This window comes from Ctenopharyngodon idella, chromosome 24 (assembly GCF_019924925.1).
Source record: "Ctenopharyngodon idella isolate HZGC_01 chromosome 24, HZGC01, whole genome shotgun sequence".
In the NCBI taxonomy this organism is placed as follows: Eukaryota; Metazoa; Chordata; class Actinopteri; order Cypriniformes; family Xenocyprididae; genus Ctenopharyngodon; species Ctenopharyngodon idella.
Genome location: NC_067243.1, coordinates 20,191,487 through 20,205,255, shown reverse-complemented (window position 1 = coordinate 20,205,255; position 13,769 = coordinate 20,191,487). Strand labels below are relative to the sequence as shown.

General features: G+C 35.7%; 1 protein-coding gene across 2 annotated transcripts in view; it reads right to left on the bottom strand.

Moving 5' to 3' along the window:
• tmem266 (transmembrane protein 266) overlaps nt 1–13,769 on the bottom strand; it is an 88,770-nt gene that overhangs the window by 21,675 nt on the left and 53,326 nt on the right. For both annotated transcript variants that reach the window (XM_051883985.1, XM_051883983.1), the window contains 3 exons: nt 6,483–6,637; nt 1,900–1,973; nt 590–646 (listed from right to left, as the gene is read on the bottom strand). In XM_051883985.1, the coding sequence (XP_051739945.1) occupies nt 590–646; nt 1,900–1,973; nt 6,483–6,637 (286 nt within the window). The remainder of the gene's footprint in view (nt 1–589; nt 647–1,899; nt 1,974–6,482; nt 6,638–13,769) is intronic.

Below are 13,769 nucleotides of genomic sequence, written 5' to 3'. Positions count from 1 at the left end.
ATAGATTGACAGCCCTATATATATATATATATATATATATATATATATATATATACACATACATACATATTAAGATACATTTATATTTATTATATATTAAATATATTATTTATCTTTTTATTTTATATATATATATATATAAAGATACATTTATATTTATTATATATTAAATATATTATTTAACTTTTTATTTAATATATATATATATATATATATATATATATATAAAAAGATACATTTATATTTATTATATATTATAAATATATTATTTATCTTTTTATTTAATATTTCTGAAAAATATTGTGTCTGTGTGTGTGTGTGCACCTTAAATATAAAGTAAATGCTTTTGAAAAACTTCATATCAGGCACATATGACAAAAAATGTAATATGTAAATGAACGGGCAGGGTCAAAAGAACTGAATAGCCAATCACAGTGCAGCTGGATCAATGGATCCTCTCCTGCTCAGGCAACAATGTGACATTGAGAGAGTGTCACTGCGCCAGAGAGACTCATCCTTCATTAAGTTTCAAGGGCTCGCCTCTTCACTCTGTGTCCCCCCTGTACTAATGGGACCCCTGAGAGCTTACCTCAACTTTGTTCTCTATATAATCCCATATCCCGAGCACCACAATCCTAAAGACAGTCTGAAAGAGGAAGAGAGAGACACATATAAGTGGAAAAAACCACAGATTGAAAGAAACAGATTAATGAAAATCAGTGATCAGATTTCTGATGGTTCAGCACATTGCATTCTGGGAAATAATCCACTAAAGAACAACAGGCCACGTTTTGTAAAAGCCAAGCCTTGAGAGAAAAAAAAAAAAAAAAAAAAAGGCAAACATTCCTTTTCCAGCGACCCACGAACAGCAGACGTAGATAATGTGCTTGCAGGGAAAATGTGTACATAGAGTAATTCGAAATTTAAGTGATATCGAGATGTGGCGGCAACAGAATTCACCTCCATTTGCTGGCAAAATAACCCCGGCGCGTCTGCAAAACCCATTTCCAACACAAATCTTTTTTTTTCTTTCATCTCGTCTCAGAACGCAGCTCATAATTTATCAGTGACCTGCAATATGTATTCATAAACTCGCAAGCTGGCGAGATCTCATCCAAACACTCGAAGGAGATGCTGTGTCTTAGTGACTGCTGACTCAGGTGGCACACGGTAGTCTTTTTAGCGTTTTCTATCCCCCACTTCACTCTCTTTTCCTCTCTCTCTCAGGCTGAAACATGTGATCAACGCTGAAACTTTCAGGCTTTCCCGTCTCGTGGCCTTTATCGACAAGTAAAACGCAAGTTGAAGGAAATAAATGCAAGTCTGCTTTAAAAGAGCCAGAGACAAATGCAACTGGATCCGAAGAAATGGGAATCAATAGAAGTCAGCACGCGTCAGGACACACACACACTTTTAAAGTACAGTAACAGCACTATGTGAAACTGCTTTTTCTTGGGTTCAATTAAGACGCCCCTACAGCATAAACATTCAGACGACACCTTACATCAAATACTTCCAAACGTCCCGTTGTGGCACCATTAATTTGAAACGACGTACTATATCGATAATTGTGAAGGATGCTATTTCTAGTAAGCCTGGTGGCTCTCTGTAAATCATGATTGTCTCAGAGTCAGCATCTTAGTTGTTTTAGTGGCCTGTGACCATTAAACACTCACATCCTTGGAAAACTTTTATTGCTGAGATGTTGCTCTTTTATTCCTCCGTTATCTTTCATGAAGTCTCAGATGATTCTCCAAAAATGGCTTTATATTCCTTTATATACATAAAACGAATGTGTATAGTACAGCTAAGACAATTTAATCTTGAAGGAGAAATGTTTAATGAGAAATGTTTTAGAGATCTTGTGTGATTTTTTTGCATACAAACATTTACACTCACCTCAGTGAAGAAGACAGACAGGATGACCAGGCTGATCCAGTGGATGATACAGGCGAACTGGAATGCATTATTAACTGTGGACACAATTCAAAGAGATTCTGCACTTCACATAACGATTCAGGATAAAATACAGTATATTGAGCTCATTACACTTGAAACAACTTAAAAAAAAAAGTATGCTATCATTCAAATGTTTGGGGTCAGTATGATTGCAAAAGATATGCTTTTCTTTTGAAATTTTATTCATCAAAAATGTATAATATGGTTTCCACAAAAATATGAAGCAGCTTAACTGTTTTCAACATTGATAATTAAATGTTTCTTGAGCAGCAAATCAGCATAATTAGAATGATTTCTGAAGGATCATGTGGCTCTGAAGACTGGAGAAATGATGCTGAAAATTCAGCTTTGATCACAGGAATAAATTGCATTTTAAAGTATATTCAAATAGAAACTATGGAAGCTTGTTTCCGCCGTGAAATAAAAAATAAAAAAAGATAATTTTTTATCTCACAATTCTGACTTTTCTTCTCAGAATTGTTTGATATAAAGTCAGAATTGTGAGTTATAAAGTCAGAATTGAGATATAAAGTCAGAATGACAAGTTATACATTTAGAATTGCAAGTTATAAAGTCAGAATTTTGAGATATAAAGTCAGAATGGCAAGTAATAAAGTCAGAATTACATTATATAAAGTCAGAATGACAAGTTATAAAGTCAGAATTGCGTGATATAAAGTCAGAATTGTGAGTTATAAAGTCAGAATTGCGAGTTATAAAGTCAGAATTGCTTGATATAAAGTCAGAATTGCGAGTAATAAAGTCAGAATTGCGAGTTATAAAGTCAGAATTGAGATAAAGTCAGAATGACAAGTTATAAAGTCAGAATTGCGTGATAAAGTCAGAATTGAGATAAAGTCAGAATGACAAGTTATAAAGTCAGAATTGCGTGATAAAGTCAGAATTGCGAGTTATAAAGTCAGAATTGCGTGATATAAAGTCAGAATTGCGAGTTATAAAGTCAGAATTGAGATAAAGTCAGAATGACAAGTTATAAAGTCAGAATTGCGTGATAAAGTCAGAATTGCGAGTTATAAAGTCAGAATTGCGTGATATAAAGTCAGAATTGCGAGTTATAAAGTCAGAATGACAAGTTATAAAGTCAGAATTGCGTGATATAAAGTCAGAATTGCGAGATATAAAGTCAGAATTGCGAGTTATAAAGTCAGAATTGCGAGATATAAAGTCAGAATTGCGTTATATAAAGTCAGAATTGCTAATTATAAAGTCAGAATTACGCTATATAAAGTCAATTGCGAGTTATAAAGTCAGAATTATGTTATATAAAGTCAGAATTACGTTACATAAAGCCAGAATTGCAAGTTATAAAGTCAGAATTACATGGTATGTCCAATTGTGAGGGAAAAAAGACTTTTTTCTCAAAATTGCGAGTTTATCTCTCACAATTCTGACTTTATAACTCACAATTCTGACTTTATATCGCACAATTAAAAAAAAAAAAAAAAGTCAGAATTGTGACATTAAAAAAAAAAAAAAAAAAAATCGTAATTACCTTTTTTATTTTTTTTTATTTAGTGGCGGAAACAAGCTTCCATAGAAAACAGCTATTTTAAGCTGTAATGATATTTCACAATATTTCTGTTTTTACTGTATATTTGATCAAATAAATGCAGCATCGGTGAGTATAAGACTTCTTTCAAAAACATTAAAAAAAATATTACAGACCTCAAACTTTTAAATGTTAGTGTATTTAGTGTTGAGAAGTCCAAATCATTTTAATTTGGATGGTTTCAATGAATCAATGTTCAAATGAATGAATCAAGTTGTTCAATGATGGCGCATGTTACATTACATTTTGATAAAATATATTACAAATATTGTAGCTTAGCTGTTTTAATTAAAATATTATAAAAATATAAATTTCTAATGATTTTAATAATACCATTTTTTCTTTTAGAATAATAAGCAAAGTCACATTATTTACAACAGGACCTTTGAAGACGCAACAAGAAAGTGAAAAGGGTAAAGTTTGGTTTCATTTTGATACTGAATTAATTTCAGTTATAATTTATGTCAGAGCCATGGCTTAGCAGTTGTGGCGCTCATGCTGGAAATTTGGGTTTAAATCTGGCCTGTGTCATGCCCTATTAACTGTTCTACTCTCTCTCCATAATTTCCAGTCCTCTTACTAATTTCTTTATCAATAAAGAAACACAGCATTTGCATAAGTGATTCTATTTACAAATCACTGAAGTTACAAAACTATAACACAGACACTTTCACAGAAAAACAAAATTTCACAAAATACTGATGTATGTTTAGATTACACATTAAAACCTCAGATAATTGTGTAATCTACTTAAAAAATGGGACATTTATTCTTTAGAATTATTCTCTTATGAAACTACTCCTTACAGGGACTTTTCGAGTGGGAAGCCAAATTCCCTACGTGCGCCGTATCCGTGTCGCAAGCCGAGGACAGTCACTGCTCAATCTTATTATGGCAGCCGCCTGAACTGAAAGCATTAGGCATTTGTGATTTGATATTCCACCCAATCCGCGTCCTGCATCTGTCTATTTATCCGCTCCATTACGGTCAAGAGATCTACTGCATTCAGTTATCACCCGCCCGCTCTCCCGGCCCATATGTCTTAGTTTGCTCTGTTCACTGATCTGTCCATCAGCCCATTCATCTCCCTCAATCCCTCCTTCCATTAATCTCGCCGGCCGGTCGCTGTCCTGCACTCCTTCACTGCTCTCTCTCCACTCCCATCCGTCTCCCCCCTCCATCTGTCTATCAGGACTTTGTAAAGGCCAGAGAAGACAGAGAGATATAGGTTGACTTATGCTTCTGTCATCTCTCACATTTCTCTCCTTAGTGCGCACTCATCTGCACGCTGAGCCGTGATTTTCCACCATAGCATGAATGGGGATCTCCATTCGGATTTACAATAGGCTCTTCTGAGAAATGAATATGTCCAGGCAAATAGCAGCTAAGCAAATGTCATTTCACAATGTGTTTATTAAGAATAATTTCAGCAGAGATTAGATCAACAATTGCAGATGTATAGTAGGGGTGTAACGGTACACAAACATGACGTTTCGGTACGTACCTCGGTATTGAAGTCATGGTTCGGTACGGCAGGGGGAAAAATTAAACATAAAATTGCTTCTTTTTTCTTAAACAGTGAATATAGTGCATGTATTTAGTGAAATGCTTCCCTCTAGAGTTAATTTCTCTAGTGAACTAACATGCTGTGGACACTAAATGACTTGCCTGAGGTAAATGTAATGCTACGTGAGATATTATTCTAGCTGTTTTATTGATGTCTTTCCGCAGTTGAAACACTGGTTGAGAGATCACACGTAAACATATCTATGCATAGATAGTCTATTCTTCCTCTTCTGCTCTTTTTCCTGTTGTGGCGGTTAGCAAACAGTGTTGCATTACCGCGCGTGCCCCTTTCTGGATTGGAGTGTGGATCGCCTGTGACTGACCGTATTCGACGTACTGTGACAGCTTGGGACAAATTCATGTACCGTTACACCCCTAATGTATAATCATGAGAGATAGTGTTTGTATACAATATACTGCATACTTTTCAATTGTCAAGATTGTATTATGAAAATATAAAATGCACATGATTTATTGGGTTGGGAAATAAGAACCAGTTATGAACCGACTGAATATTTTTAAAAATATTTATGATTCTAATCTAAACTAATGACTCCTATGACTCTTATGAGACTCTTAGTGAATCAAAAACATAGTGCAGTCTGAACTCAAACAAACGACATACAGCTCGACCAGTGTACTCTGATTCCTGAATGAATTACTTTTATGAGCCATTTCTTCCTAGTTTCTCAAAAACTTAGTGCGACCAGTGTAGTCTGAATCCCAAACAAATTATTCTTATAAGCCTTTTCTTTTTAGTCAATCAAAAACATACAGCGCGACCAGTGTAGTCCGATTCCTGAACGAATGAATCTTGAGAGTCGGTTCTTTTTAGTGAATCAAAACATACAGTGTGACCACAGTAATCCGAATCCCAGACAAACTACATACAGCTCGACCAGTGTAGTCTGATTCTGTACAAATGACTCTTATAAGCTATTTGTTCGATTCCCAAATGAATTACTATTATGAACTATTTCTTCCTAATGAATCAAAAAGGTACACCCCAACCAGTGTGGTCTGAATCCCAAACACAGGATACTTTAAGCCGTTTCTCTTTAGGGAATCAAAAGCATAGTGAGACTAGTGTAATTTGAATTCCAAACAAATTACTCTCATGAGAATTTCTGTGTAGGGAATCAAAAACATAGGGCATGACCAATGTTGTCCAATTCCTGAAAGAATGACTCTTAAGAGCTTTTCCTGTATGAATCTTTTTAGCCATTTCCTTCTAGTGAATTAAAACAGCATGATCTGTGTAGTCCAAATCTGAATCCCTTATACAGTAAGTGCCCATGTTTGACGTGTGCTAACTACTAGATGGTAAATCCTCATTCTGAGCCCAGAGTGGCTTCTAAAGAGATCCCAAACTCCTTCTAATACTCACATTGTAGAAGCTTAGTATCGATGAGCAGTTCCAGAGTCAGTAAGACCACCACCAAGATGACACAGGCGACCAGGAAACAGTTGAAGCCGGCACTCAGCAAACACACCTGCCAGAGCGCTGCTCTCCTCCCGCAGCATGGCTTCAGCCAGTTAGACCTGCAGATAAAATATAGTGACAGAGACAGAAAGAGAGAGAAAGAGAAGAAAAGAGAACCATTTCTAAACCACAAAACCACAAACATGAGACAGCTAAAGAGTACATTCACACATATTTGCCAACAACACAGAAGGCAGGTATGAAAACCCAAGTTTAGTTCTACATACAAGTTTACTTCTATTTCTACTTGTATGTAAAAGTAGAAGTAATCTTATGTACAAGTAAGCAAGCCTGTATGTAGAAGTAAACTTGTATGTTCAAATAGAACCAAACTTGTATGTTTATTTACTTTTACATACAAGTTTGCTTCTATTTGTACATGAGTCAATGACGTGACGGGTCATTTTTTTTGTACAAAGGCCTTAATAATAATAAAAAACAAAGATATGACATCCAAAGTAAGTAAAGTAGAACAACTAGATCTCTTTTATTGAATCCAAAAGGTTTTAATTATATTTTGCTACATATACAGGTATTTTAAAGGTTTTGAAGTGTCAAAAGGTCATTCGGTTTAACCGTCCAAAGGCCAATTCAGCCAATTCATTTGTGATTAAAATATCTTAAAATGTAATGAATGTATATATTTTTTTATTCTGGCATGATTTTATAACATCATATATCAACATAGTGCAAAATGGTATTAAAATTATGTGTAGAAGTCTTTGTTATGAGAAAGAATGTCTGGAAAAATGAATTTCATTCATGTCATTTGGAGTAACCAATATAAAGGGACCATTTTGGATCAAGTCATGTGGTCAATATCATGTGACAGGATGTGACATCATTCAGACACCTGCAAAGGACCACATGGTCATGAAACAAAGTAATGAACTCTCTTATACGCATGTCACGAAACATCAGGTCATTCGGTACAACCGCTATAAAACATGGAAAATGTTGTAATATTTCAAAAACTTGAACTGAATATAAAATGTTTGATTGTCCTTTTGCTAGCTAGCTAGATATCACCCTGTTAGCATTGTTTGATAATATTGTCATTCGGTATGACCAAAAGTGTCATTCGGTAAAACCGATATTTTGGTTAAACTGAATTACTTTTTTGGTGACAAATTTTGTCCAGCTTGTAAAAGATGACAAAAGCAGTGTTAATTGATTATAAAAACCACATATCTCATTGTTAACACTTAATAAAACTTAAAAATGTGTATCTCCATTATGTTTTTTTTTTTACACTTTTAAAAACCTTATTTGTCAATGACCCACATACATTTATGTCTACTTACAAGAAGAAGAAAACTTGTATGTAAAAGCAGAAGTAAACTTGTATGTAAAAATAGAAGTAAACATGTATGAACATTCAGAAGTAAAAATAGAAATAAATTTGTATGTAAAAGTGAACTTGTATGAAAAAGCAAACTTGTATGTAAAAGCAGTAAACTTGTACACATTCTTAAAAGTTTATATCTACATACAAGTAAACTTGTGTACAAATAGAAGCAAGCTTGTATGTTAAAGTAGAATTAAATAAAAGTATATTTCTACTCATATGTAAAAGTAGAACTAATCTTATGTACAAGTAGAAGCCAGCTTGAATGTAGAAGTAAACTTGTACGTATTGGTAGACGTAGTAAACTTGTATGTACAAATAGAAGCAAACTTGTATGTTCATCTATTTTTACATACAAGTTTGCTTCTGTTTGTACATACAAGTTTACGTCTACTTTTACAATCAGAAGTGAACTTGTATGTAAAACCAGAAGTAAACTTGTATATAAAAGTAGAAGTAAACATGTATGAACATGTACAGAAGAAGCAGAAACAATGTGTAGAAGCAAACTTGTAAAAGCAGATGTAACCTTGTACACATTCCTACAAGTTTACATCTACATACAAGTAAACGTTTGTAGAAGCAACTTGTATGAAAAAGTATTAGTAAACTTATATAAAAGTAGGTGAAAAATTATGTACAAGTAAAGGCAAACCTGTATGTAGAAGTAAACTTACTTCTACTTTTACATACAAGTTACCTTTATTTGTACTTAAATATGTACTTGTATATAAGAATGTGAACAAGTTTACAACTGATTTTACATACAAGTTTGCTTCTACTTGTAAGTTTACTTCTACACATTCGTACAAGTTTACTTTTACATACAAGTTACATGTGCCCACAGTGTAGATTTTTGAGCATCTGTCAGTCTGTTCCTCACATATAGCTAACATATGACTTCAGGAGACTTGGAAAACATCACTACGAGTCGTATGGACTACTTTAAAGGCACCTTTTTTGTCATTTTTAAGCTTGACATCCCCAGGCTCCACTCACTTTCATTTTATGTAAAGGAGCTGCCAAAAAATCACTTGATTAGTTGCAATTGCTTATAGCCTTCAGTTTAATTGTGTTTTTCAAATTTTGTTAGGCTGTAAACCTTTCAGTGGATGCTCTTATGAGTGTGACTCACTTTGATTAATCACATTTTCTCACTATCTCTCTCTTTTCCTCGCTCCTCTAAAAGCAGACTAATTGAATTGCCCTGTTGAGGGGTCTTATTCCCTCCTGTTTTTTCTGTATTCCTCTCACTCTCCCTTCCTGACTCTCACATCATCTACTGCTTTTCCACTGACACGAGCTGATCTCAGATCTGGGCGTGACCTCAGAGGTGGACTAATCAATTTATCATCAAGAACAACATCAATGCTCTCTATCCGTTCTGTAAGGAACCAGGAGTGTTTGGAATAGCATCCTACCCTACTACTCCTACTAGGACTGCAGTGTGTAAAGACCTACTAAGTTCAGTATACAGCAAGAGTTCGCCAAGGTGGTCTATAATCCCAGTTGAATGCTAGTCCATTCATCTCAAAGGCCCTACTGTAATGTAATAAGGTACTTGCGAGTTCTGTGCAGCCTGTGAAAAAGATTGTGGCCGTCATAGATGCTTTTTGGAACTGCTTTTTGGGCTGCATACTATTTCACTATTTTTTAAAAATAGTAGGCAAGTATACAGTAGTGTTGTCAAAAGTACCGACTTTGATACCAAGTCGGTACTGAAATTTTTAAAATGTGATGCTTTGAGCGCTGTTGAGCGGATTTGTAAACACCTCTGATTGGCTATTGTGTTCACACGCTCAAGAGATACGTCTGTGATTGGCTACAATAATCAACGCACGGGAGCATTTGAAAGCACACGGAAGTGTTTGAATATGAAAGTGTTTTGAAAGCGGAAGCTGGAGCGTTTACGTGGTTTTGCCTGCCTCTTGTATGATGTCTATTTACAACATGTTTTTGAAGCGTTGATCATTGTAGCCAATCATAGACAAATCTGTTGAGCGCATGAACACAATGGCCAATTAGAGGTGTTTATGAATCCGCTCAACAGCACTCAAAGCGTCACATTTTTAAAATTTCAGTACCGAATTGGTACCGAAGTCAGTACTTTTAAAGGGTTAATTCACCCAAAAATGAAAATTATGTCATTTATTACTTTATTAAGATATTTTTTATGAAATCCAATGGCTCAGTGAGGCCTGCATTGACAGCAAGATAATTAACACTTTCAGATGCCCAGAAAGGTACTAAAGACATATTTAAAACAGTTCATGTGACTACAGTGGTTTAATCTTAATGTTATGAAGTGACAAGAATAATTTTTGTGCGCCAAAAAACTAAATAACAACTTTAACAATATCTAGTGATGGGTGATTTCAAAACACTGCTTCATGAAGTTTCGAAGCTTTACGAATCTTTTGTTTCGAATCAGTGGTTCGGAGTGCCAAAATCACATGATTTCAGTAAACGAGGCTTCGTTACGTCATCGTTACGTTCACCACTGGGGGGGGGGGGGGGGGGGGGGGGTGGTGACTTTGGCAGTTTGATACACGATCTGAACCACTGAATCGAAACAAAAGATTTGTAAAGCTTCAAAGCAGTGTTTTGAAATCGGCCATCACTAGATATTGTTGAAAAGTCATTATTTTGTTTTTTTTGGCGCACAAAAAGTATTCTCGTCGCTTCATAACATTAAGGTTGAACCACTGTTGTCACATGAACTGTTTTAAATATGTCTTTAGCAGCTTTCTGGGCATCTGAAAGTCTTAATTATCTTGCTGGCAATGGAGGCCTCACTGAGCCATCAGATTTTATCAAAAATATCTTAATTTGTGTTCTGAAGATGGACGAAGGTCTTACGGGTGTGGAACGACATGAGGGTGAGTAATTAATGACAGAATTTTCATTTTTGGGTGAACTAAAACTTTAACAACACTAGTATACAGTTTAAGTATGCTAGTATTCCATTCCAAACATCTCCCAGGTTTTTGCCGCTGCGAGTCAAAAAACGGAATCAAGAAATCCATTAAAATTCAATACTATTTTGGCACCAGTTACGCTCTCTTTTATCACTCTCTTTTTTTTTTCTTTTTTGCTGAAATGTTGGAACTTGAGCATTTGCGCACTATTTTCCAGACTGAGCTCCAAGCCCATACTGTGCGTCCTGGGCTCCTTCTCTTGGGAGCGGATTCTGATCTTGGCAGCATAGGAAAGACTGATCAGTGTGGCCAGACTGACCTCATCCTGTGGCTCTCTGAGTTGCATCCATACACACACACACACACACACACACACACACACACACACACACACCATCTGGAGAGTACAGACTCCACTTATCAGACGCAGCCAAAAAGATGATTGCTTAACAGCATGGCCGTGCCTTCATTTGATCAGATGGACTATATTTGCATGCTTTGGGCTTCGCCCTTGTGCGGTTCGAGCAGGAAGGGCAGATCAGACATGGAATCTGTGTGCTTGGCTGAGCACTGGTGTCTAATAATACAGCCGTAGCACTCTGTAACTTTACGCCCTCCTAAAAGTGCAAACTCCAAGTCCCCTGATGGCACGACAACACTGAGCTCTAATCAGCACATATTGCACTTCATTATAATTTGATAACATTTTATGTTGAGATTACACATTATGGTACAGGTTGACCCCTAACATTGTGACATTTTTTGCACAATAATTCATTACAATGACTATTTTACACATACTACATGCAAATATAAATAAGTACAATATCAACATTATTGTTAATAGATTTGTACATTTTCTCAAGATAAAGTTAGTGATGCTTGCCTGTGTAAAACATTACAAGCAATTGGTTTGTTGCTAGAGCACTGCCAGGGAGGTCTGGATGGTTGCTAAGGTGTTGCTAGGTGACTGTTAGGGTGTTCTGGATGGCATTGCTAGGGATGGTTGCCAAGGTGTTGCTGGCAGGCCACTAGGGTGTTCTGGGTGGTTGCCAAGACATTGCTAGGCAATTTCTAAAGTGCTCTGAGTGGTTAGTAAGGGATTGGCATTTGCTTGGGTGTGGCTATGGTATTCTAGGTGGTTGCTAGGGCATAACTAGCTGGTTGTTACATTGATACATTTATATTTAGCCATTTTAACAGACATTTTTATGCTGCATCACAAGTAAATGGTTGGTTTCTAGGGCACTGCCAGGGAGGTCTGGATGGTTGCTAAGGTGTTGCTAGGTGACTGCTAGGGTGTTCTGGATGGCATTGCTAGGGATGGTTGCCAAGGTGTTGCTAGCAGGTCACTAGGGTGGTTGCCAGGGGATTGCTAGGCAATTTCTAAAGTGCTCCTAGCGGCTACTAAGGGGTTGGTATTTGCTTGGGTGTGGCTATGGTATTATGGGTGGTTGCTAGGGCATAACTAGATGGTTGTTACATTGATACATTTATATTTAGCCATTTTAACAGACATTTTTATGCTACATCACAAGCAAATGGTTGGTCGCTAGGGCACTGCTATGGTGTTCTGGATGGTTGCCAAGGCATTGCTAAGTTGCTGCTAGGTAGATTTTTACTAGTCTTTTTTCTATTCTTTTCTTGTCAGTGACCATCCTGAGCTTATGATTCGATGGCCGATGAACCAAAAATAAGTTGACTATTAAAAAGAAGGTAAACACTTCGATAGTCCACTTTTTTCAATAGTAAACTTTATTAATTCTACTAACTATAAGTACAGCAACTTTTCAACTACATGTCAGCTAGCAGTCATTAGAGTATTATTAGACGGTCTGCTTAATATCTGCTAACACTTTATTTTGATGGTTCCCCAACAGACATTCTACTGACTATAAGTAACTTTGCAACTACATGTCAACTTATTCTATTAACCCTAACCCAACCTAACAGTCTACTAGTACTTTAATGAGAGTTAGTTGACATGTAATTGCTTATAGTTACTTATAGCTAGTAGACTTCCTAAAGTGGACTGTTACTGTTTTGGAATAAATGTAAAAATAATGAGAAAACTTGATGAAAAATATAGGCTACTTCGTTTTAGAACAATAGAACAATAATTACATTATTAATGTCAAAATTAACATGTTAGTTTTGCGATTAATTTTCAGTTTAACTCGTGAAAAATATTTAACGCAATTAACACAGCATCCATTTTTTCCTGGCATCCATTGCATCATGTGATCATCAATTCAAGTGCTATTAAACCATTTAAGCGCAATAAGATGCAAAAAAAGAACTCAAATCTGTATTGGTATTGAACAAACATCTGAAACATGCACACAGAAAGCCGCTAGACAGCACGCCAAGCCACATTGAGTTCACTTTCGCACTTAAATGGATAAAAACACACAAAACTATGTCAAATTCCTGTTATTGGCGAGTATCCTCGTCTTAAATGAGTTAAAAAGTGTTAAATGAACGTAAAGAGCTGTGAGAAAATAGGATACGTGTCAGATCTGCGTCATGTGCATCAGCTCTTAAAGTGACAGCAGCCTAATAAACCTGCTGATGTCTCTCATTAATGTTAGTCAAAGAACAAAAGAAGAGAGAAAATCACTTTTGTAGATTTAAAAAGGATTAATCTATATTTAATTTATAATTTGTGCAGTGTTTGATTACCTTTTTCAATTTCTGTATATATACACATGTTAGACCTACCTGAAAATCTTAAAGCACTGTTTGCAAGGTTACATGGGTCAAAAACAACGAAAACAATAACCTTTTTTTTCTTTTTTTTTGAGCATTTTGGCAGGGCAGGTAAAAATCTGAACCGGTCTGACTGACAGTAAGAAAATAACCCTTAGCGTTGAGCCCTGATATATAAAAGGCACAGCTAAATGTGACATTTATTACAATGGGTTT